The sequence below is a fragment of the Pelmatolapia mariae genome, linkage group LG3_W (assembly GCF_036321145.2).
Source record: "Pelmatolapia mariae isolate MD_Pm_ZW linkage group LG3_W, Pm_UMD_F_2, whole genome shotgun sequence".
NCBI lineage: Eukaryota > Metazoa > Chordata > Actinopteri > Cichliformes > Cichlidae > Pelmatolapia > Pelmatolapia mariae.
The window spans coordinates 74,296,126-74,321,600 of record NC_086229.1 but is presented as its reverse complement, the minus strand read 5'-3'; the positions used below and the strand labels follow the sequence as shown (position 1 = coordinate 74,321,600).

The window sequence follows — 25,475 nt, the reverse complement described above, 5'->3', positions numbered from 1 at the left end:
AGGAAACTGGACAAAAAAGGCCCCAGATTTGATTCAAACCCAGGACCATCTTGCAGTGAGATGACAGTGTTAATTACTGCATGGCATCCTTCTATGCTCTATTTCACATTGAAACAGTCTCATCTTTAACCCTTATTTCTCATGATTTCCCTGACTTACTACTTGAACTTTGACCTGAATTTCAACATCTCATCTCCTTGCAGAGTTGTGTTTTCACCCATGCTCTGAATAAGTTATTTAATTGCTGAGTAACATCATGTGGTATCAGTTACAATGCACACAACTAATTTGTGAGTTTCCTGTGTACGTGCATTGACTCCATGAAGACAAACAAAATAGGCTGCATAGATTAAAAATAATCCTACCGTAAATATGAGAAAAGCTGTGCAGAGTTAAATAGTAATGAACTCAGACTTATTCTAAGGATAGGTCTGAGTCCAGATCTGGATTGTGGTTAACTATTGGTAGTTTTGGCCCAGGCCTTAGTCAAATTTAGAATCATGAGATCAGATTGGTCTCTTGGACACGGATGTTAGTTGTGGGTGCTGATCATTGACTGTTTTTGCTCCACATGTTAAAGATAATAATTTTTCAGTTTTTTTTTTTTTTTAATCAGCAGAAGTACAAATAAATGTGAGTCTGAGAAACCAGCTGGACTCACCTGTATTTGATGTATCCCTCTGCAGTTTTCTGTCAGCACGAAACGCTACTTCAGTCAATATGTCTTCGTGGTTTAATGGTATCATTGTAAATCAGAAAACACAGTAACTGCAGCTCTACCCTGATCTCTGACGTGTTTCCTGTTTGAAACCACTGAAATTGTTGCACAGAAAGCTGACACTTCATTTATGATTAGTTGTGATAAACAGACCGTATACAGTGCTGGGAATCATTTTGTGCCTCCTTTGTAATGTCTTTTTAAAATGTTCTTTTTACACATTTTCACACTTAAGTGTTTCGGATCATCAACACAATTTTAATATACAGATAACTCGAATAGATATAACACACAGTTTTTAAATGATGATACTGATGATACTTTGTTAAATGATGAACAAAGTACTGTTTATACACTTATCATCAGTATGTCTATCACAGTGCAACACAAAGTCACATCAAGGGTATCAGTCTCTCCAAGTATGTTGTGAATTCATTTCACCTGCTTTGGTGAAGATGAAAGTGACAACAACTACACTAGAGACAAAACAACAGGCCAATCTTCAAAAGAAATCGTTTAGCAGGTGATAGTCAGAGACTATAACCACAGAGTGTACCACAGTTTTTCTCTAGTTAAGTTTTTTGCTGGTGGCCTTAACTGGTAGCTTAGGACAGTACCTTTAGGCTATTGAGGTTTTGTGTTCTCACCGCCGATAAAATCAGTGAAACCAGTGTCATGGATCCCAAGTGTTACGCCCCATTTAAAAAAGTGTTTCCCGGCCCTGGTTCCCAAAGCCACACACCTAGTAGCCAATTCACAGATAAAGGTGCAGCTTATTGCTACTGTGAACGTACCAAAACTGAACCAAAACCTCTAGGGTGAACCAAGTTTAAAATAACAAACAAAAAATCTATTCCAAAGAAGTGCTACCTGAACAATAAGCAGAGCTATTTTCCAATACTATATATAAACGTGTGTCAGAACACATGCACAAGAAAAAACACTATGAATTTGGCGGTGGAAGACGGGCCTGCTGCTGCTGCTTGATGCTGCCAGAGTGACTGCTGGAGTTTCTGAAGTGGCTAAGTTGGCAGTGGGGGCCAATCAGCAGATGCCATGTCCAAGCCAACCCCAAACAGCCCACTCAATCAGAAAAAGGACTCTTAAAGGTACAGAACACAGATGCAAACTACATTCCAGACATATGGATTTAGTGGTCATGATTCATATATAAAGGATTTATGACCAAAATACTGCCAGGGCCATTACACCAGGGCTTCCAAGTTTCTGCTGAGCTCAAAGGTCAGTACGAGGCTGAACTCAATACAAACACACTGCCACACACAGCATCTGCATCTCTGCTGATCAGGTCAGTTTCACTTTCTTGTACACCTTCTCTACTTCTCCCTGTTGCACTGGTGCTATACACATAGCTATAACTGGCTAGTCTTCAGTGCTCATTCACTCACTCCTTTGTATCTTCATGACATTCCTGTTGGGTATACACTTAAACTTAAATCTTGGCGTCCTTTTATCCTGCCCGTAGAGTGTGTCAGCAGTGCTACATTTTCGTCAGTGCTCCTGCTTCTTCTAGCTCTGACACATGAACATTAGAAGCAGGCGGCCTGTGTCCTGGCAGATTGATTGTACCTGTTTTTTCTAGTTTTCTGTCTCTTTGGCTTTGGCTCTGACATTGTGGCCAGCATTGTCATCTCCCCCTCTAGCACATGATTGCTTTTGGATCTGGTTGTGTAGTCAATGAGTGCAATGAACTGTAACTCCTCCATTCACTGAATCTATTGTCTGAACAGCAGGCCCAATATGCTTGTTTTTCCTGTTGCCTTTGCTGGCATAATATCACATGGCATGGCTTAAGAAAAATTGTAGGGGGTTTAGAGAACTTCATGTAAGGCAGGGATGTCAAACTCCAGGCCTCGAGGGTCGGTGTCCCCGCAGGTTTTAGATATCACCCTGGGTCAACAAACCTGAATCGAATGATTAGTTCATTACCAGGCCTCTGGAGAATTTTGAGACATTTTGAGGAGTTAATTTAGCCATTTAAATGACCAAATTAGCAAGTACATATCTAAAACCTGCAGGACTTCGGCCCTCGAGGCCTGGAGTTAGACACCTGTGATGTAAGGGATCCTCTTCTGGCAGGTTCTGGTGGGGGAACTTCACCTTCCTTCCTTTGCCTATTCATCCTCCATTGACCTGTATCCATGCTGTTGGCACAAAATGGCTGGCGATGGCCTACACACTCTAAATTTCCTGTGACAAGACACACTTAATATATCTATCGATCATGGCTAAAGAGTTGGGAGCTCGCCTTGTAATCGGAAGGTTGCCGGTTCGAGCCCCAGCTCGGACAGTTTCGGTCATTGTGTCCTTGGGCAAGACACTTCACCCGTTGCCGCCTACTGGTGGTGGTCAGGCAGCCTCGCCTCTATCAGTGCACCCCAGGGCAGCTGTGGCTACAATGTAGCTTGCCATCACCAGTGTGTGAAAGGCGTAAAGCGCTTTGGGGTCCTTAGGGACTAGAAAAGCGCTGTACAAATACAGGCTATTTACCATTTACCATAACAGAGTGTATAGAGGATGAATGATTGCATATGCATGCCTGCCATCTCACTGCCTTCTTTGATTCCTTAAAGGCAAAGCAGGAGACTGGGTCTTGTTGGGGAATGTCATTACTCTTTTCCATCACCGCATGGCCTATAGTAGGGCTTATACGGTAGACATCTCCCTTTCACTCTTACTACAACGGTAGCCAGAATTGGACAAGCTAAATGAACTGTTGAAGCAGAAACAGCAACAGCTTGAGCAGCTCACACACAGAGTGGCCACTTAGCAGATTTCTCAGGTGTGCCAAAAGTTATTATTTTACTGACACCTATAGTAACATTGCAGGCCTTCCTCATTCCCCTCATCAGTTGGAAAATTGAAAACCAAGTAATATTGGCTAGCTATCACTTACACAGTTAAAATAAATACAAGCTCCATCACCACTGTCAGATAATGGTGATGGTGATAATGGTACTGATCACTACAAAAGTAAGGTTTATATGATTTCTTTCCTTTCTAAGTTTCTACAGCGTCTCGTGTCTCTCCACTTCACTCACTGGGTGCTGTAATGTATGCATTAAGGCGTGTTGTATCACTTCCTGTTGCTTTTCTGCTGCAACTCACAGTGCTGTCGTCTGCTTCTATTGAACCAACAGCTGGTATGTCTATTGTCAAAATTATTATATAAACTAAACATTTGAGTGTAAAACCAAAGGAGATACAGAATGCACCTTTAAGTCTTCTTCACTGTCTGACATTTATTTCAGTCCTTCCCCCACAGTATTTATGCAGGAAGATGAGCTGCTGCTAGAAACCACGAAGTAAAAAACCACAAAACACTCACTGGGGGTAACATGCTGTTTTAACTTTGTTAAATAATTAGAAAACCCCGCACCTTTTCGCAGTGAGCCTCAATTTGACTAAGTTTTCTTTTTTTATTGTTTTATCCCACCACTTCCACCATGTTCTGCCCAAACGAGGAACAATTCAAAGGTCATGACCACAAGATTCAAAGAATGTGACAACATCTCAATGTAAGGCGTGAGTCAGCAGACATATCTGCATATCAACCCTGAAATACTGTTCACAAAAAAACAAAGATAAAATCAATGAACACTACACAATTAAAGGCCAACTTGCAAAAATTAGCATCCGTTTAACTCAGTACCATCTAGTGCCAGTACAGAATGTGATGTCACCAGTTTGGTTGGTTGGTTGTGCCTAACAGACTTACACTAGTTTATGTTAGGCAACTAATTATATCATATGCAAAGTAAAGACTGAGGCCACGTCCATACGTACCCAGGTATTTTTGAAAACGCAGATTTTTCTATGCGTTTGCACCTTTCGTTCACACGTAAACGGCGTTTTCGGTCACTGAAAACTGAGATTTTTAAAAACGCCTGCCAGGGCGGAGATTTTCGAAAACTCTGTTTTGCATTTACGTGTGGACGAGGACAACGGAGAAAACGCAGCGTCAAAGGTGTGCGTATTTTTTCATGTCACACTGTGCGCCACGTTTTTTTTGGGTGAAATGAATTTCTATAGTACTGTTACTGTTAATTGTACTCTCTGTGGTGTTTAAATGCTTGTACATATACACACATAGTTACTGTCCCTCCACAGATAGGACTCATGTCTGCTTCTATCCGCCATCTTTGTTTACTGTTTCCCACCGAGGCTTCTAGACTTCTGATTGGCCAACATTTCTACACTGTTCGGAATATATCGCCACCTGTTGCTTTGGCATGTTCCTAGCAGTTTTCCTTCATTTTTGCATTTAGGTGTGGATTATTTTTTAAAACAAAAATGGAAAATCTCCGTTTTCAAAAATACCCGTGTACGTGTGGACGTAGCCTGATATGCAATAGACAAAAAAAAAAAAGACAAACAATGAAGAACCACTGACTGCTTAAGAAACAAACAGTGAAAGTAGACAGTTTATTCTTGATTTCTTAACATAAAGCCCATTGTTGCAGCAAGGGGCAGTACAAAAACGAACCTCTCAGACTCATTTTTAGTTTCAGCGTCCTTGTTTTCCAGTGAGTTATTGGTTCTGTCATTAGTTACATACATTTATGTTAGTGAGGTTTATGAGCCCCAATCAACCAACCTGATGACATCACACTATACTGGCAAAAAAGGTGCTCTAAGATCTTTAAACACATATTTCTTAAAACCAGCTTTACAGACAGAGTAAAACCCATGACACTTTATGAGAGCAGGCCTCAATGGTGTAAATTAGCCTTGGGTTTTTTTCTCTGTTTTTGTTGGGCCTTGCCCTGGAATACAAAGCACCTTCAAGCTTATGATTTGGCACTATAGAAATAATACTGAACTGAATTCAAATAAATTAAACGTAATTTAAAACACATTTTCAAAAATACTAAAATAATTTACAACAGTGCATATTTTGCATAAATTTGAGGATAAACTGTTTAGGCTGCATCCACATGTACATGGGTATTTTTGAAAACACAGCTTTTTCTATGCATTTGGGCCTTTTGTCCTAATGTAAATGGCATTTTGAGTCACTGAAAACTGATATTTTTAAAAACGACTGCCAGGGTGGGGATTTTTGAAAACTCAGTTTCTGCATAGGTATGGACGAGGAAAATGGAGATTTACCCACGCAATGTCAAAGGTGTGTGCCGTTTTTGACATCATGCTGTGTGCAGTGTTGCCAACTCCTCAGTAAGGAAAATCGCTATTGGCTGTCCTAAATGTTGCTAGAAGCAGCTAAATGACGTCATCATCTGGCCAACATTTTTACACAGTTAGGATTTGACATGTTCTTATCAGTGTTTGAGTTCGTTTTTTGCTTTTTACTTGTGGACGGAGATATTTTTTCAACACTGCACATGTGGACAGGATTTGTTTTCAAATGAAAACGCCCATGTACGTGTGAACTTTGCCATAATCTATTCTAGCTAAAACAGCCATTGTACTAATAGCTAGAAGATAGAAACATAAACATTAATGATGTCTGTGTAGGTGTCTGTGTGTGTCGAGCTCAGCCTCTCTGAGCTGAGCAGAAACTCTTGTTGTTCATGAGGACTTTATGACTTCATAATCCATAACACTGGTTCATCGGTCTCATCTGGCTCAAAAACAAAAGCAAATCCATACATTTTGAAAAATGTTGAACTTTTCCTCACAGCTCACTGATTTGACTTGTTGCTGATGATTGGAGGATGCTAAGCTGTTGCTCAGTGTTTTCATTCTCCTTCTTTGGTTGTTGAATATTGACCTGTGCTCTCAGCGATGCTGTCTTCTGGCTTAACTGGGCCCGAAAAGCCTTACAGAGGAAAAAGTAAACAACAGGGTCGAGGCAGATGTTGAAAACTGACACTAAGGTAGCCACCTCCTTCAAGTAGTATAACACCTGACCAACAAAGCCCTTGCTGCATAGAAAAGTAAAAGGAAGGCGAACCAGGTGATGGGGAACAAAACAAACACAGAAGATGTTGACCAGCACCAACATGTTCCTGCGAGACTTCAGGAGCTTCTCGCAGCCAGAGGAGGCCAGCTGCCTCTGCTGTACCAGCAACACCCTGCGGGAGATGCTGTAGTAGAAGAAGACCAGGAATATGAAGATCAACAGAAAGATGATAATGCAGCCAGCATGGAGTGTTTTGTGGAGCACACTGCTCAATTCACTGAAGAAGGCATTGCAGCAACCAGGACCTGCAGATACTTGTGGCTGTGGCTGAGCGATCAAAAGCAGGATGTTGTAGATAACTGTGGGAGCCAGCAGAATCAACCAGGTGATTAGGGAAATCTTGCGGGCTGATTGTATTGTTTGGAGGAAGTGAGTCCTAGAAGGATGGACAATCTTCAGATATCTGAGGAAAGAAGAGAAAGGAAGCAGTACTTCACTAAACAGTAATAGTTCTGCTAAATCTACAAAAGTAATGAGACTAAAAGACACCGCCATTCTTTATTCAGGAGTGCAGGATTTGTTGTCGACCCATTAGTATAGATTTGAAATTGACATCAACTGCATTTGGAAATCTTTTTAGGTTCCTTACCTGTTAACAGCGATGTACCCCATGAATATGATGCTGGCATACATGTTGAGGAAGATGGCAGAAGCTCCAAAGGTGCTGTAGAGTCTCTGAATGGTAACAGAGGTGCTGGCATAGTGGATGATACGGAGCGGTAGAAAGAGGCAGAGCAGGAAGTCAGCAGCTGTGAGATTCTTCAGGTAGACCGTTAAGCTACTAGATGTTTGCCGTTGAAAGTAAAACTTCATGGTGAAGCAATTGAGAAGTAAACCCACCTAAGCAGGACATAGACAATGGGAGAAACATTACCCTGGTACATGCGCTGTGACCCTTAAACCAATTTCTAACAGAGCGTAATCTGAAGATTTGAAACTTACCAGAAAGACCATGCTGTAGACCAGTATAAAGAAAGTGTTGACTGATGTATCGATCATAGCACAGGTCTGGTTTGAAGTGATGTTGTTTGAGTCGGACATGTTTCTGAAGGTAAAAAAATAATTACAAATTCAAAGTTAGCTTTATTCTCAAAGACAATATTTACAGTCATACACAGGAATTCGAAATTGCAATGCTCCCATGGCCCTCGGTGTACACTAAAACAGTAGAAAGATAAAAACAATAGAAAGATACACCACCTTCATGAAGATACTTCATAATTTCTTTGTTTTGTTAAATCAGAGGAAAACCAATGTTATTAAACTCTGATAAGTGCTAAAATCCACCATATTTGTCTTTTAAAACAGTAATTTCCCTTCTGGTGGAGTTTACTAACACTTTACCTAAATTCAATTCAATGCACAGCAGTTATATTGTTTTTTACATGAAGAACAAGCCTTAAAGGCAAAATTAACGCAAATGCAAATATAGGAAATTGCTAGTGACATCATCTGTTATGCAAACTCTATTTGTGGAAAGAAAACAACATCAATCAAATGTAATTAAACATCTCAACAGTGGTAGCAGTTAAAGCGAGATCAATCAACTGCAGACCAGACAACAAACGACGGAGGCCCAGAAAAGTGCAATCAAACGATGAGTTTATTGACAACGGAGAACAATCATCAGCATATGGCTTATTTGCTCTGATAAAAATACAGTGGGTTCTGATTTTATAGCAAAGAGGATCACGCCCCCACGTACACGTCAAATACAGTTCAAAAATACATTGTTTGCAGACAAGGGTGCATCATGTACATCTTAATAACTATAAACAGACATATAACTTCTCCTTTCTATATCAGTTACCTTTTAGGGTAATAAACTTCAAGCTCCAGGGTCCCTGAAAGTTAATAATGGACCCTCGTCATCAATCTCTAAGTAGACAGAATTACAGCAAGTCTCAAATAAGAAGCAGAAGACACTTGGGCCTTCGCTCAGGCCTGCTACTAGATTAATATGTGTACTGTAAGCATGCATGCAATTAACCTGCTATGTTCTCATCTTCCCTCAACATGTATCACCTGGACACTCTCACCAGTGAAGCTTAAAACCCTCTTGGATGGAACATCAACTCTAAACAAGCACAGTTATGCATTGTGTATAAAATGAACTAAACCTGTGAATAGAAAGGTTAATGTGATGACAGACATATTCAATGCAATATGAACCCTGTAAACAATATTACTGTTAAAATAATACTGTAAAACATGTTATTAATGCAGTCATCATAAGGCAGATTATGTGATAGCAATAAAGGAATCTCTAAATCCCAACACAGTCTTTTAATACGATTTGGTCAACCACTGCCTCCAGTGCTGTTGACCAACAGGGTGCTTGGTGGAAGCTGCCTGCGAGTTTGCTGCAGACAGAGGACAGCTTAAGTTTGACCAGGTACCAAAGCAAATCATTAGTACTGAACTAATAATGTAAATATGACGGTGTATCACAAAAGATTGATATCAAACTGATCAGTTGGTTGCGTTACTTACTCTTCGAGTGAATCAACAAATGGATAAATAAAAAGCCGAACAACAATGCTGATTTTTTAGAGAGTCTTAGCTTACATTTCATGTTTTCAGTTGTTACCCTCCACGGCTAAACAAACTCTCTAAATCGGTTTCAATTGTGTACTGATGAACACAACAATGGACATAAGGAGCTTCTTTCAAAGAAAAAACTCAGGTAGATGTTATTTTATATATTATGCTTTGTATGTTGTTCAGTATATCTATGCAAAACAAGAGGAATTTCAATACACAGCAGTATATTCACAGATGAAACCAGATATTTACATACACTTTAGGTAGAAAACATAAAAACTATTTCTTACTGTTAAACATCAATTTAGAGTAAACCTTTGTTTTAGATAAATACATGTTGAAATATCTTTTGAATTAGTTAAATGTCATAATAAAAAGAGGGAGCTGTCTATTGTAATCACTTTCATCAAATTTAGGAGAACATACACACTAAGTTTATTTTTAATTAATAAGAAAACTCCAGACGATTCCATTCTAAGCTTAAGAAGCTTCTGATAGGTTAGTAGAGTCCATGTGAGTAAATTGGTGGCACACCTGTGGATGCATATAAGGCAAAACACAGAGCCTGTTTCTTTGACATGGGAAAAACAAGAGATGTCAACCAAAACACCAGGAAAAGAATTGTGGAGCTCCATAAGTGTGGCTCAATTCTGAATACAATTTGGTGCCATTTGCAATTAAGAAATACAGATAGTTTTTCTCTTTACTCTTAAAGTTAACAAATATGATTTTTTTTTATCAATCTAAAAAAATAAACATTTAGTCTGATTTGATGTTACAATTAAAAAAGTGTTTGTGTTTTTATCTGAAGAGTATGTAAATATCTGGTTTCAACTGTATATTTGATGATGTTGGTGTTTGGCTTGATTGTCAGCACAAAGAGGGAGAGAGAGGAACAGAGAGGGAGAGAGAGGAACAGAGAGGGAGATGGAGAATGAGGACAGAACAGAGATGGAACAAGAGCAGGTGAGACACACATGTTAGTCAAATGGTTGTTTGCCAAAAATCATCAGAACATGTATCTCGTACCTAGTGTTTCTTTTTAGATACCATTTGTTACTTTTCAAATTCTATATTTATTAAGTTATGCAGGCTTGTTTGCACAAGAAGGCTAAATAATTATATAAACTTTTCAGAATCTAAATAGTGTACTCTGGTAGAATTAAAAAATAAGTGTAGTGCAGGTCTATGATGATTTTCAGTGCTACTATCATCTAGTTCTGATTCTGGTTCTGTCTTGGTTACTGTTGTAGTCCTGTTTTAATTCCGGATCAGTTCTGGGTCTGGTTGAATTTGGGTTTAGTCCCTGTGTCTTGATACAGGCCCGACTTTGTTCTGCCTTGCTGCTTAATTAAAAAACTAGTTTAAGGTGTCCTGCATATGTGATATTTATTTTTTTCCTATATGAAGTCATTCTTTTTTGAACAAAACTCAAAACAGAGCCTAATAATCTGTCAGTCATTTCTACCCTCACTTAATTTCCTTTTGCTGCTCAGCTCTCACACAGTGGCTCAGCTATGCTCCAATCCCTCCATATTGTGGCCAATCAAATGCGAGGATATAGGATAATATCATTATGTGAAAAACAGAGAGGGTGAGAGACGCGACAGTCAAGTGGAGCATGCGTCTGTCCTCTCAGTAAGTGAGTGAGACAGTAGACAGCGGTGAGGAGGGCTGTGCGAAAGCAAAAACACATAAATATGCCTGACACCCGTAAACGAAGCAGCATCTGGCTGCAGTTTAAAGACTTTTTTTGTCTCGGTCTTGGTCTCGTTTCGACTCGGTCTCGGTCTTGGTCTCGTCTCAACTTGGTCTTGGTCTTGGTCTTGCCTTGGTCTCGATACCCTCTGGTCTTGGTCTTGTCTTGGTCTCAGATAAGGCGGTCTTGACTACAAGTCTACTGTCTATTAATCACAGTTTCAGTCTTCTACTTTAGTCTCCAGTACTGCTGTGAGAAACCTTAGAGTCACTTATGATCAGCAAATGTCCTTTCATTTGGATGCAGAACAAATATGTGGACTGCCTTTTTTCATCCAATGAGAGTTCATGCACTTGCGACTTACAAGCAAACTTTCACACTGGGTTAAATCTCCATTCTTTACATTGAAACGTGAGAAAACCTTGGAGATTTTACAAGGAAGTGTAAACACAAGTTACATCAAAATATTTATGTTTATGGTCAAAAAATAAATAAAGAGAATAGTGCATTTTGAGTATTTCTGTGTTATCCCAGATCCAAGTAATTCAGAAAGCATGTCAAAAAGAGCAAAGTTATTAAAATAAACCACAGCAGTAGCTCTTCGCTTTTGTGATCTCCATGGGAAATACCAAATATTCACTTTTCCGCTATCTTTAGATTAAAGACCCTGAAGTTGTTGATAGTAGCTACTGCACCTGCACTGTTAAAAGCAAAGCTTTGAGGTTTACTACTCAGATAACCTCACATACATTGTTTTAGTCACAGCAGAAATATGAAGTGGGATTATTATGCTATTGAATATGTAGCACTGGCTATAATGATGTGCCAATCACAGTTTGTCCATTATTAACCCCGTGTTTGAGCATAAAGTTTTTCATCAGTACAGCTGGCACAAAGACACCCAGGGTATAGATAGATTAGCCTTTTGCTCAGTAGAAAGGACAGCTAAGTATTTTTGTTCCCTATGTAATGACTGATTCCAAATCTTCTTATTTATTTAGTTGTATATTAGTAGAAATACAGCAGATTTGAGAATGAGAAACAAACCAGACTCTCCCCGGGTTAGAGGCCGTCTGCAAGCAGGAAAAGTTACTTTGGTTGTTCTCGGATGTAATGGTGTCAATACAGATAAGAAAACACGAGGTTGCTGCACTTCTTCTTTGAACTCTGACTTATTTCCTGTTTGCTGCGACTGAAATGGGTACAATGAAAATGCAGACCCATCATGTGATTAAAGCTGCTATAAATAGTTTGCAATTACTCTGCTAAAAAACAAGTGATCATCACGTTCAATCACAAAGTCGGCTGCCACAGGCCGCTTTTATCTCTTTATCTTTGCTCACTGATGTTTCACTATTTTTACTTTTTGCTAGTGTCCGTATCACTACAGCTATCATGAGGCAGTACCTGCAGCTGATACAGGTTGTGTTTTCGTCATAGACACAAGCACACTCTCTAACAGTATCAGTGTCTATGGTGATAAGGTTGGTTAACTACTCGGATAAATGCACATGCAGTATTTGTAAGAAAAGAGCTCTTATTTGAGTGATATGACTGAATATAATGGTCGGTAATCATGCACAAGATTTTTCAACATTGTACATGGCTTAGTCAGTAACAGATTTATAAACGTATAATCAGATAAACTTTTTGAATTTGGCAGAAGCTAGCTGAGTATTTTTGTTTCCTAAGTTGGGAGTAATTTAAAAATGGTCTTATTCATTCATGCTTTTATCAGTAGAAGTAAAAAAATAAACGTGAGGGTGAGAAACTAACGGGACTCACCTCTGTTTCTGCAGCTCTCCGTGTGGACGAATAGTTGCTTTGGTTGTTCTAAGATGGAATGGTGTGAGTGTAAATCAGGAAACACACAACTGCTACACTTCTTGCTACATTACACTTGTTTCCTGTTTGTTACCACTGACTTATTGTTCTTTGGTTTTTAGTGTCTTTATCACTACATATAGCAGGAGACTGTACCTCCAGCCAATGTAGGTTGCCTGATCTCTTCACAAATAAGACCAGAAAAACCAGTGTCACGGATCCTGAGCGTTCATTAACAATACAAGTATATGCTAAACTACGCCAGTCTCTGCCACAGGTCACAGTGCCACTCCGGACACTTTTGGTTTGGTCTCTCATGCTTATTATTCACTCATTTGTGATTTGAAGTTTGGACATTCCTTCTTTCAAATCAAATCACTGTTATTGTCACATCACATGTGATGGTACACGGGTATATCACATGTGAGTGAAATTCTTGTGTGCAAGCTTCACAAGCCAAATGTGATGTGCAAAATACAAGAAACACAAGAAACAAAACAAAATATAACAATAAAGATATGTACAAGTATAAGAATGTATGCACGTTACTAAATATGGATGTATATATACATATATGGGGCGACTGTGGCTCAGGGGGTTGGGAAGGGCACCTGTAACCGGAAGGTCGCCGGTTCGATCCCCGGCCTCCCTGTCCTGGTCGTTGTGTCCTTGGGCAAGACACTTTACCCTACCGCCTACTGGTGTTGGCCAGAGGGGCCGATGGCGCGATATGGCAGCCTCGCTTCTGTCAGTCTGCCCCAGGGCAGCTGTGGCTACAACTGTAGCTTGCCTCCACCAGTGTGTGAATGTGAGCGTGAATGAATAATGTCATTGTAAAGCGCTTTGGGTGCCTTGAAAAGCGCTATATAAATCCAATGCATTATTATTATTATTATTATATACATTTGTGTGTATATTCATATATATAACATATACAGAAGTCAGCAGATGAATATTGTGCAAAAATGGCATTTATATACAATATGGAGTGCATAAAGTGTTAGAGTTTCGATAAGTGACAGTGATGTGTCTGTGAAGTGTTCAGCAGTCTGATGGCCTGATGGAAAAAGCTGTCCCTCGGTCTGCTGGTTCAGGACCGGATACTGCAGAACCTCCTGCCTGACAAAAGTAGTTTAAACAGTTTGTGACTGGAGTCTTTGATGATCTTCCCCGCTATCCTCAGGCACCGTTTCCTGTAGATTTCCTGGAAGGAAGCTCACCTCCAATGATCCTTTCAGAACACCGCACCGCTCTCTGGAGAGCTTTGCGGTTGTAGGCGGTGCTGTTGCCATACCAAGTAGTGATGCAGTAGTGTTCTTCTTCCTGCAAGTCTTATCAACTTTTCTCTACATCTTTATCTATGAAATCAGACGTCTGTAGTTATGCAAGTAGAGAAAAAATTAAAATAGAAAAATAGATTGAAGAAATTAGATTTTTCCTATAATCAAAAGAATTAAGACATTATCTATGTTTTCATTTGTATTATGTCATGTAACAGTTCCTGGAGAAAAGTTCATCTTGATAGGTGTAAATGTTAATATATTTTTTCACACATCAGAATTCAAATATCATACCTTTGTATGAATTTGACCACAGGCTAGTTCAGTTTATTCATGTTAAATAAGATGTTGTGCTAATAGCTGAAAGCTAGCAACAGAAACCCTCATGTTGTTTGTGTGGGAGTGTGATAGTGTTCATTTCAGCCCCTTATTGATCAGTGAGCTCTGCAGAAACTGGAAATGTGGGCATTTTAAAAAATGTTGAAGTTTTACGTAGCGTTAACTAGTTTGAGCTGCCCCTTGTCCTCATAGAGAAAATTCCCAGCCTCCATTGGGTCCAAAAAGCATTACAAAGGAAAAGCTAAACCAAAAGGACAGATAGACATTGGAAACTAACACCACGGTGGTCATTTCCATTATATAGTTCCACACCAAGAGTTATTGATCCACAGAAAAATGAGGGGAGCTGAACCAGAAAAAAACAAACTAAGAAAATGGTGACCAGCAAGACTTCAAAATCTTCTCAGAGCCATAGGAGGCCAGCAGCCTCTGCTGTGACAGTAGCACTCCATGGGAGTTCCTGTAGTAGAAGAAGACCGACGATATGAAGACCAACAGGAAGATGATGGTGTAACTGGTGTTGAGTGATTTGTAGTAAATAGAGAAGTTCATGGTTTGATCAGCTGCAAAGTAAAGCTGTTTTTATATTACCTTGAGCTGCCACATGAAAACATTAAAGGTTTTATACCTGCTGGAAGTGATGTACTCCATTAAGCATGTATAATGAGGGACAGGGAAGAAGCACCAAAGCTGCAGCAGAGCTTTGGAAAAATAAATGACTTGCTGACATAGTGGGTGATGCAGAGAAGTGCAGCTGTCAGGTTCTTCAGATAGACCTTTTAGTTGCTGGATGCCTGCTGCTGAGCTCGACAAAAGTAAAGTTTCATAATGAAGCTGTTCAGGGGTAAACATTAAGAGGACACAAAGCAGGATAAGCAAAGGAAATTAATAATTAGGATGTCTTGTAAATGCCTCCTAAGTGAAGTGGTTCAGGCCTTTACAAATGAGAGGAGGTGCCTAGACAGAACTCTGAAATGATGAGGAAATTATATGTCTTATGCAAAGTGTGTACCCACCCAAGGACGTCAGATGGAATAAGGTAACAGCTAAATCTGGTGCAAGGCATGTTTACTGACACTGACAAAGTATAGATCTAAAACTTAAAAACTAAAATGTCTAACAGAATCTAAAAAGCTAGATCGTCATAGTCTACTGCCTCATGTTGGAGCCAGTTTTACATTTCACATTCTTGTGTACAAAGCCCTTTATGGTTATCGGCCCAGTAAAAATACTTTGCCTTTATTTTTATTGTTTATTATATTCTCCACTCATTCTGCACTCCTGTTTCCTTTATCCCCCCCAACCAGTCATGGCAGATGACTGTCCCTCCCTGATTATAGTTCTGATATAGGTTTCTTCCTTCCTACTGTCAGCTAATGCTGCTCAGAGAGAATCACTGTAGATTTCTCTGTAATAATTTAGGGTTTTTCATCTTATAATGTAATGCCCCTCAAGAGTAACAGCTATGTTGCTGTGAATATGCACCAAATACATTTAACTAAACAGTGCTAAATATAATGATATGCAAATAAAAGTTTCTTCACTCTATCATCAGGGCAGTAGCCGATATGACAGAAGTCAGCCGTGGGAACAACAAACCAGAACATGTCTTCCTCTTTGTTTCACAGTTGGTTTGAGGTTAATCTGCTGAAAATCAGCCAAGCATATTCACTATTACTATGATTTTTTTAAAGTATGAGCGCAGTGGATAACTTTACATGAATAAACTGAACTAGTCTGTAGTCTGTATTGGACGTGTGAACACTCATGTTTGATCAATAAATGAATAAGTACCAAGTGGAAGTTTTCTACCATTCAGCACTAATTTGTCACGACATGAAAGAAATCTTGTGATTTAAAGACTTTAGGGTGATTCTCTTTGGACAACATGTGGTGAACGTGCATAAAATGGTAAGAAAACCTGGGGCAGAATGAGGCTCGGGGGAGTTGTTCATTTAAAATGGTTGGCTGCTCTCCAGCAGTGTCTCTAAAGCGACAGAGCATCTGAACACCAGTGAGTGTTTTGTGGTTTCTTCTCCTATTAGCAGCTCATCTTTCTGTATAAATGCTGGGGGGTGGGGGGGAGTGCTGAAAACACAGCAGACAGAGCACGACTTAAAGGAGGCTGCTCTCTCGTCTGTCTAACGTTCTGTTCGAGACCCAAATGATGTGCGGTTTATATTTTCACTTTGACAGCGTAAACAGCAGCTGTTCAGTGGTGCGGTAAAAGAAGAAGACAATACTGTGTGTTACAACAGGAAACAGAACAGGAAGTGATTCAGTACACCTTACCATGTACATGAGTGAGAACCAAGTGACAAGACTTATAAGGAGAAAAGATGTGTTTAAAAAACTGAGAAAATACGTCTGAAGTGAGAATGAAAAGTTCTTCTGTCAGCTGACGTTCACTAGCGATCGATGTATTTATTTTAACAAATGTTAGTTAATGATTCCTCTTTCCAACAAAAATCTACATTACTAAATTACCCCCCCCCCCACCACCACCACCACCACCACTACCACCACCACCACCACGATAAAAAGGAAAACAAACAAACAAACAAACAAAAAACAAAAAAGAGGAAAAAGAAGAAAATAACCAGAGCAAACCTGGGCAGGATAGAACTATTGTCCTTTGCTCGATAAAAGTGAGTTTGTAAATGTTAACCAGCTCCTTATGTGCAGTCCATCTTTTTCTTTCCTTCCTTCCTTCCTTCCTCCCTTCCTTCCTGTCTTCCTTCCTTCCTTCCTTCCTTCCTTCCTTCTAAAATATTTTTGTTCAATCGTTCGTTGTTTTCTTACTTGGTGCATTCAGTTTCCTCTTTCTCGTCCCATATCACTCCATAGAATTGCACAAAACCCCACACGAGTTAACTTCCTCTAACATAAAATTCTACATAGCCGAGCTACAGTGAAGTCTGCACTCCCGCAGAGTGTGGTTTGCCTCTCTCTCACACACACACACACACACACACACACACACACACACACACACACACATCAAAAATAAACCCACGTAGTGTGCGTGTGGGGGTAGATTGCCTCAGATACTGCCCTGTGTGCCACAGTTTGTAACTGAATCTGACGCGTCTGCTTACCGTGAATCATATTGAAGGATGCCAGACAAACTGAAAAAGCTTCTAGAAAACACTGTGAAGATTTCGTGATCTTAGTGAGGAGGAGGGTGCTGTGGGTCAGAGGTGTGTGGCTGTTCTGGATGTTCCGAGTCGTAGTTTGAGTCTGTGAGCTCTGGTTTTACATTTTGGTTGTTCTAATGACGACCGTCAGTTCTGTAATCTACTGTTTTAATTTTAATGAGTGGAAATTTTAGCTCTCAGTATTTTGCCTTCTACTCCTCCCTCTGCCTCGCATCACTGTTACTTCCTGTTCCACCGTCACTGTCAGGTTGTCGTTGAATCTTCTTCTGTCTGTATTTAGTATTTGCATTTTCTCTATTTCCTTTTTTACTTTGTAGGTTGGTGTGCTTTCATGCCCTGCATTATTTATTGTTCTTGTACTGTGTGATTGTTTCACCTTCGTTCACTTCATTTCACCATCATGTCATTTCCAATCAGCCCTCAGTGTATAAATAGTCCTGCCTCTCGCTTCCTTACCTATGATTCTCGAGGTAATGTTGGAGTCTTATCTTGCGGACTTTCTCAACCAACCAATAAACAGCTTGCTCTCTTTTGACATCATCATTATTTGTGTCCTGAATGTAATAACGGAGGATTCATAATAACAACAATAATATTAATAACAGATCCATCATCCTTGACACTAAAAGGACACTTTAAGTTGGTTATAAAGTTAAGAAACCAACAAACATAGGATAACATAGGTTAACAGCAGCAGAGCGACTTATCTCACAAAAGGAGGATAAAACTATAATATTAGAAGAACATGTTGAGTTTACAGCAGGCTAAAGTAGAATAACTACAGTAGGATAAAGTTGTTTTAAATTTCTGACTGATATCCATGAGATAAACTTTGAAACCCTTTTCTGTCTGTGCTGATCTCCTGGGAATGATGATGCCTCAAACAACACAAAGCTGCAACTGTACCTGCTGCCTGTTTTAGAAGGCGGCTCAGTGTGGATGGTTCTAGTGAATACACTGACCACTGTGCGATTAAAATGACACTGAATTAAAATGAAACAGCCACAAAGCCCAAACGAGGTCACTTGCACTGCATGGTTATGGACCTGCTTGGGGACATTTTTTTCAAACAGAATAAAATGTTTTCTCTTTTATTAATGACCCAGCGTTACAGCAAATATTAGAATGAAGCTGTTCACGCTCAGTCTCTCCTCCTGCTCTGCTTCAGTGAAAGTAATATTTGGTGTCATCTGTTTGTGAGCTAAAGGAAAAGGTTATTCAGAAAATAAACCCCTCCTCTTTCCCGTCTCCCTGAGTGTGTGATGTGTGCTTCAGTACTTCCCCCTCAGCGTTTACAAAGAAAAACTGCTGATGCAAACTGTTAATAAGATTCAGTGTTGAAACCACAACACACTGAAGAGTTTTAACATGTCATTTCACTTCACAGATGCACCGGAAGGTGCTTGGATGATCATGTTTTCTAAGCCCTCTGTTTTGGACGAACACACTGCCCGAGCCTCAGTCTGACCAAACAGGAAGCAGAGGAAAGCCTGCAGGTTAGCAGTGTCGTCACTGTGTTGTCTGATCTACAGCGATACGGCAGGGGATCACTTCAGAGGCATACATCGAAGACGGGTGAGTCCTGCTGGTTTTTAATCTTAACTTCTTTTTTTTACTTCTGCTGATTTCATGCTGTACTCTCAAAAAGGGAGCCTTTAGCAGTTCCTAACATTGGACACAAAGAACCACACTTCAGCTGTATTACAAAATAAAATGGATTTGCTGTACAGTATACAATAGATACTGAGCACAAAAGCTTTAAGGCACTTGATCTCAAGGTGCTTTATATTAAAACATACAACCCCTACAATGTTAAGAAAAAAACAGCCATCTGCTTGTGTACAGCTATACTGACGTCATGAGAGAAAGCATGACTTGTAACAGATTTAGCTTCTGGCTAATTTCCATCTGCTGCTACACATCAAATATATTACAGAATAATAATCAAATATGGACAAAAAGCCTAAAAACACCAGAGTTGAACCTACTGCTACAGTCCAAGCCACCAACTTCATTGGCTGAACATTCTTGGTGATAAACCGCCTGCAAATATAAATGAACACAATATTTCAGTCTGTGTTCTTGCAGACACAGTGCAAATACAGCCAAGGCGAAATAGGAGCGAGAGGTTTTTTTTTTTTTGTTTGTTTTTTTAGGTTTTCAAGTTTAAAAAGATCACAAAACAAGAATCCAGAAATCAAAATGTGGAAAAAAACCAAGGGGAAGAGGAGCAAAGAGAATAATCAGGAGAATCACAAGCGGAGAAGACATGTGTGATTCACTAACTGATTGGAAGACGTGGGTTTCTAACTAAAAAGAAAGATGTTCAAACTAAAAGTATGAAAATGAAATTGTAAAATAACAAAACGAAACAGAAATATCTAAAACAAACCTAAAAAAAAATTAAGCTTCAAAATGTTTTTGTGGTATTTGATTGTCGAAAGGAATCTGCAGAATATTACTTTTGAAACTTAATTAATTAATTTACTTATACCAATTGTACTTAACAGTACTTGCACATATTGAATACATATAGCTTCCCTTACCACTCATTGTCAGGCAGTGGTAATGCTCACAACAGAATAATTTTTTAAAATATATTTTCTCTCTAAATCTCTTACATAGTTACTTGGTGCTAATTTGGCCCTGGTGCTCAGGCATGTGTTTGCATCACTTCCTTTTGTAGTTCCTGCTGTAATGCACATGTCTTCTATTTTATTGAGCAAACAACAGCGGATCCTTCTGTTGTTAAAAAATGAGTATATAAAGAACACATTGTGCTTTACAAAAGACAGAGAGAAGACAGCACTCATATTTAAGCACACTTTAGCATTTTATATGTGTTTCAATTTCGTTTCAGTTTTATTTGCACCAAATCCCAACAATACTTGGCTCAGGGCGTTTACCTTCACACTCCCCTCTTTTGCACAGGGCAGAGCTGCAGATATTATAAATAAGTTTATTCAGAGAATCAATAAAAGGCTTTAGTTACACAGCTGGAGACACTTAAGACACTTAATTGACATGTTTTCATCACCTTCAGTCTGACACATAATTTTGTACTCTTTTACATCAGGAACTCTATCACGTTCTACCCAAAGTCAATCATCATAAATTTTTACAGAGTAAACATGACTTAAGTTATACATTAGAGCTATATGAGTCTTTAGATGCAGATTTCCTCTCACTGAGACACTCCAGCAGAGCTCTGTCACATTGCTGATTCATGAGTCAGTACAACAGTGCTGAATGTACACCTCTTCATTTAATCATTAGTAACTACTAATTTCTGGCTCTCTTCCACAGCATGTCCTTTCTCCTGTCTTCAGTTTAGGGACGGCCATCTGCCCCAATCCCAAACAATCGGGTTAGATGCTTCCCTCTCCCCGAGCCTGGCTCTGCTGGAGGTCTTTTCTCTGTATGCACTATTGTGGGGTCTGACTTACAATATAAGGTGCCTGAGGTGACTGTTGTAGCGATTAGTGCTGTATAAATAAAACTAAAATAAAGTACATTTGAATTTGATTGTCTTCAATCAAATTTCATTAACGGAACACATGACAGCAGATTCTCAACTTACTGGTTTATTCAATAATTTATTGGTGGTTTGAATGAGAAAAGTTATTGTTTCCTTTTATGTGACATCAGCAGGAGAGTGTCTCATAAACTGAGAAGGTAACAAAGGTTTGAACACACCAACATGAAAACTTTGTCTTTAACGAAGACAGAATAAAGTGCAGAATAAAACTGTGGAATCAGACATCTGTAGTTATGCAGCGAGAGAAACATTACAAAGCAGAAACATGTTAGAGCTTTCCATAATAAGCAGAAGCTGTGAAAACATTTATTCATTTGTACACTGAAATATAAAAATTACTGCTGAGAAGCGGAAAGACTCATTTTGATTTGTGAAAATGTTGAAATCATTGTTCAGGCATATTAACAACATGAATTGTTGGAATGAATGTGACCACTTGTTGAGTTTATTTAAATCAGACACTGTAACTTGCAAACTCTTGTAAACACTATCTTTTTTGTCCTACTATTTTAGATTTTTTACATTACATTTTTAATTGGAGAGGATTTATCTCAATTGGGATCAAAGGAGCTTGGAAAGAAAAGCGTCTGGAGTTCGTTAAGTTGCTTAAAGACATTTCACCTCTCATCCGAGAAGCTTCTTCAGTTCTAAGGTCCAATGGTGGAGAGTTACAGATTTAAACCCTGTGGGAGTATCTGGTATCATTTGACCCTAGAACTGAAGAAGCTTCTCGGATGAGAGGTGAAACGTCTTTAAGCAACTTAATGAAGTCCAGACGCTTTTCTTTCCAAGCTCCTTAGACTATGATGACCTGGATGACTAAGAACCTTCACAGACTAAATTGGGATCCATGGCCTGGTTTCAAGCAAATCTGGATATTTTAAACTGTTTACAGTTTTCTTACAGCTCACTGGTTTGACTTGCTGCTGTTGTAACAACTGTCTGCTGCTCATCACTCCACTCACTCCCCTTGTTTGGTTGTGGGCTCTTGGTCTTCTTGGATGAAATCTTCAGATTCACCTTAGCTCGGACACTCTTACAAAGGAAAAAGTAAACAAGAGGGTCCAAACAGACATTAAAAACTGACAGTATTGTGCTTGCATCCATTAAATAGTAGACCACCTGACGCACAGATCTGCTGCCCAACTTAAATGCCAAGGGAAGCCGAACCAAGTAATACGGGATGAAGCAAACACAGAAAATGCTGACCAGCACCAACATGTTCCTGCGAGACTTTACAAGCTTCTCAGAGTGGCGGGAGGCCAGCTGCTTCTTCTGTTCCTGTAAAACCTTGCGGGAGGTGCTGTAGTAGAAGAAGACCAGGGATATGAGGACCAACAGGAAGAGTATGAAAGAGCAGGCCTGGAAGATTTTGTAGATCAGTCTAATTGATGCACTAATGAGGGCTTCACAGCAACCAGGGTCAGAGGTCAGAGGTTGTTGAGTAATGAAAAATAGTATGGTATAGGTGATTATTGGAGCCAGGACACTAAACCAGGTGATCATGGAGATGATGTATGCAGCTCGTACTGTCTGGAGGAAGTGAGGCCCTGAAGAATGGACCACCTTCAGATACCTGGAGAGAGAAGAGAAAGGAGGCAGTAGACAAACTCACTAATCAGTCGCAATGCAGAAGTCACTATTACAATAAATGATAAATTATTAGTTCCTTACCTGTTGGCAGCGATGTATCCCATGAATAGGATACTGGCTTGCATGTTGAGGAAGAAGGCAGAAGCTCCAAAGCTACAGTAGAGCCTGCGAATGATGAGAGAGTTGGTGGCGTACTTGGTGATGCGGAGTGGCAGAGAGAGGCAGAGCAGCAAGTCAGCAGCTGTCAGGTTCTTCAGGTAGATCATCAAGCTGCTTGATGCGTGCTGCTGAGCTTGACAACAGTAAAACCGCACGATGATGCCATTGAGAAATAAACCCACCTTAAGAGGACACAGAAGGGATTGAGAGAACAGGACCTCAGTAGTAAGTAAATTTCAAACAGAGCCTAATCTTAAATTTTGAAACTTACCAGAAACACCAGACTGTAGGCAACCATGAACACAGGGCTGACTGATGGGACAGCCAGATCACAGGTCTGATTGTAAGATGAAGTTATGTTTGTTGGGTCAGCCATGTTTCTGGAGATTAAAAATAAACCCCCCTCTTTGAAACCAACCATGTATAAATATCATCTTCATCTTTAAAAGAAACCACTTTTATGGTTTTTAATCTTTAATGTTCAGTCTGTAGTAATATGTCTTTCTAAATGAATCAGCCATCTCATTAATCTGATTTAAGCCCTTGACTAAACTGGGAATGATTTCCGGTTTTTAAGTGAAAACTATTTCACTTGGTAAACCAAATTAACATGTGCTTGAATGTGAGTAAGCTCACCCAGTGTTTTAATCACATTCAATATTGTTCTGACAGAGGGCACAGGAACATATTCATCTCTACAAATCTTAGCAACATGGTGTCTAACCAGACCTGGTTTACTTTGGACCCTGCTAGCACTGAGTTATTTATAACCAGGAAATGTCCTTTAAGTGCCTGGAGGGATCAAAATAGCCCCTCCTGTGTCAGCAGTAGTAATATCACATCATTTAAGTTTATATAAATCTAGAAACTAAAGTTCTAAAGTTAACACACAGATTATTTAGCTAACTAGGACTGCCTTCTTTCATCTATTCATAACTAAGGGTAGAGTATTGAAATTCTTTAAAATCAGAAAAGCATTCACGTGCTCCAAAAGCGGGTGAGAGTACATCTCAGTATTCAGTTTATTGCTGTGCCTGTGACAGCGTTAGACGACCTGCTCTACCTCCTGGTCATTTGTTGTCTTCTCCTACAACATGTATGCAGCATACCGTACCTAAGGAAAAAATAAATGAATCTTTTGATATTTTATACTGTAGGCATTGTATCATTACATCAAGGCATAGAAATAAAAAATGATGAGAGGATGAAAACCTGAAGGACTTACCTGTGTTTGATGTATGTGCTGTTTTTAATGAGCAGCAGAAGCTTCGGTTGTTATGTACTGTCTGTCTAACTGTGTCACTGTAGTTTAAAGCAGATCAGTAAACACAGAGTAACCACACTGCCACCTGCAATCTTTGTTGTACTTCCTGTTTTTCTTTAGGCCAACAACATGCTAATACTGAAAATCTAGATCTATCTGTCTATATTATATTTTTAATTTATCCTTCTGCAGTTTTAGGTGCAAGAAAAGCTAATTAATAGTGTGTGTAAAGCAAATAAACAAAAATAAATAAATTGAATATATCTGGGTAAAACTTTTTCTTACCAGTATATCAATCTATTAATATTTTTGAGGTCATTTGAAATTCCTGCATATGTGTTGCAAACCCAACACTGTGGTAAACAGCATTTCAGTCTATTAATACTTTGAGGTTCAAACACCTGCACACTCCACACAAACCACCCATCTAAGTAAGGCTATTATATCAATTTATGAAGTGCTTCACAACAAAAATTTTAGAAAAGCAAAAAGTTTCCTTAAAACAAAGTTTAAAAACATCAGTTTTAACCTGCTTTTTAAAAAAGAGATCCATGAGTGCACAGACCTCAGATTCAGAGGGATGAGTTCCAGAGTCTTGGGGGAACTATGGCTATGATGCACATCCAAGTCAACCAAAATGTGTCACTACAAACCATGTGAGAATGTTTAGTCTGCTCATTGGCCACATTGCTGTAGGGGAGGAGCAACAAAAGTAAACACATGAAGAAGGTGCTTTGTTCTGGACCTTTGGAGAACAGTAGTGACTGTACTCTGGCCTGTGCAGAACCTTGTACATACATAGCAACTTCTTGCATCTGAAGCATACGTGATCGTGGGATGTTTTTTTTTTTTTTTTTTTTTTTTTTGCTCAAACCTGGAACGTAAACCTGATAATTGGTTCAGATTAAGGTTGGATTACATTCACACCACGAATGATCCTCTCTGGAGTTTGTTTCGAATAAGACCAACTCTCCAAAGGGTCTTGGTACGTTGTTTTTCATCTGTGCCTGAGTACGATCACTGTGTTTAAACCTGCACAATTGAACCACATGAACCGCTCATACTGAGTTTCTGTCGGTGCACTCTCAATCAGGATTTTTTTCTTAAGTGTTTTTATTCATCTTTAGGCATGAAAAAAAGACTTTTGAACCTTATTTTTTTAAACATGTACTTTTTAAAGAGTTTTTTTACATGTCCATTTAGGTGGAGAACTAGTGACCACTATGCGTGAAAGGGTTAATAAGCTGTGGTTTCTCCTGAGGTCACCCCTGTGCCTAAATCTCCATCTGATCCTGTTCCCAGGGATGCCTGGGCCCAGCATATCCCTGCACCCATACCAGTGCCTCGGGTGAGGGTGGTCGGGACTCGGTTGGTCCCTACTCAAGTTCCCAGGCCCGCTAAGGCTTTGCTAA

General features: G+C 39.4%; 3 protein-coding genes across 3 annotated transcripts in view; all 3 read right to left on the bottom strand.

The window, feature by feature from the left end:
* The window catches only part of LOC134623951 (zinc finger protein 664-like), a 507,757-nt gene that overhangs the window by 37,803 nt on the left and 444,479 nt on the right, over positions 1-25,475 (bottom strand). The window lies entirely within an intron of this gene.
* Positions 6,378-7,667, bottom strand: LOC134623946 (P2Y purinoceptor 14-like). The gene is made up of 3 exons (XM_063468946.1): positions 7,608-7,667; positions 7,255-7,505; positions 6,378-7,068 (listed from the first exon to the last, which is right to left on the bottom strand). The coding sequence occupies exons 1-3, from the start codon at positions 7,662-7,664 to the stop codon at positions 6,378-6,380; spliced, it is 999 nt and encodes a 332-aa protein (XP_063325016.1). The 5' UTR covers positions 7,665-7,667.
* LOC134623945 (G-protein coupled receptor 87-like) lies at positions 21,948-23,175 on the bottom strand. The gene is made up of 3 exons (XM_063468945.1): positions 23,071-23,175; positions 22,722-22,981; positions 21,948-22,623 (listed from the first exon to the last, which is right to left on the bottom strand). The coding sequence occupies exons 1-3, from the start codon at positions 23,173-23,175 to the stop codon at positions 21,948-21,950; spliced, it is 1,041 nt and encodes a 346-aa protein (XP_063325015.1).

Excerpts from the sequence above, each read along its gene's own strand:
- LOC134623946 (XM_063468946.1), bottom strand. The coding sequence starts at position 7,664 with ATGATCGATACATCAGTCAACACTTTCTTTATACTGGTCTACAGCATG. Across the intron at positions 7,506-7,607 it reads TCTACAGCATGGTCTTTCTG|GTGGGTTTACTTCTCAATTG; the intron begins GTAAGTTTCAAA and ends TGTCCTGCTTAG. Across the intron at positions 7,069-7,254 it reads GGGTACATCGCTGTTAACAG|ATATCTGAAGATTGTCCATC; the intron begins GTAAGGAACCTA and ends TTCTTTCCTCAG.
- LOC134623945 (XM_063468945.1), bottom strand. The coding sequence starts at position 23,175 with ATGGCTGACCCAACAAACATAACTTCATCTTACAATCAGACCTGTGAT. Across the intron at positions 22,982-23,070 it reads CCTACAGTCTGGTGTTTCTG|GTGGGTTTATTTCTCAATGG; the intron begins GTAAGTTTCAAA and ends TGTCCTCTTAAG. Across the intron at positions 22,624-22,721 it reads GGATACATCGCTGCCAACAG|GTATCTGAAGGTGGTCCATT; the intron begins GTAAGGAACTAA and ends TTCTCTCTCCAG.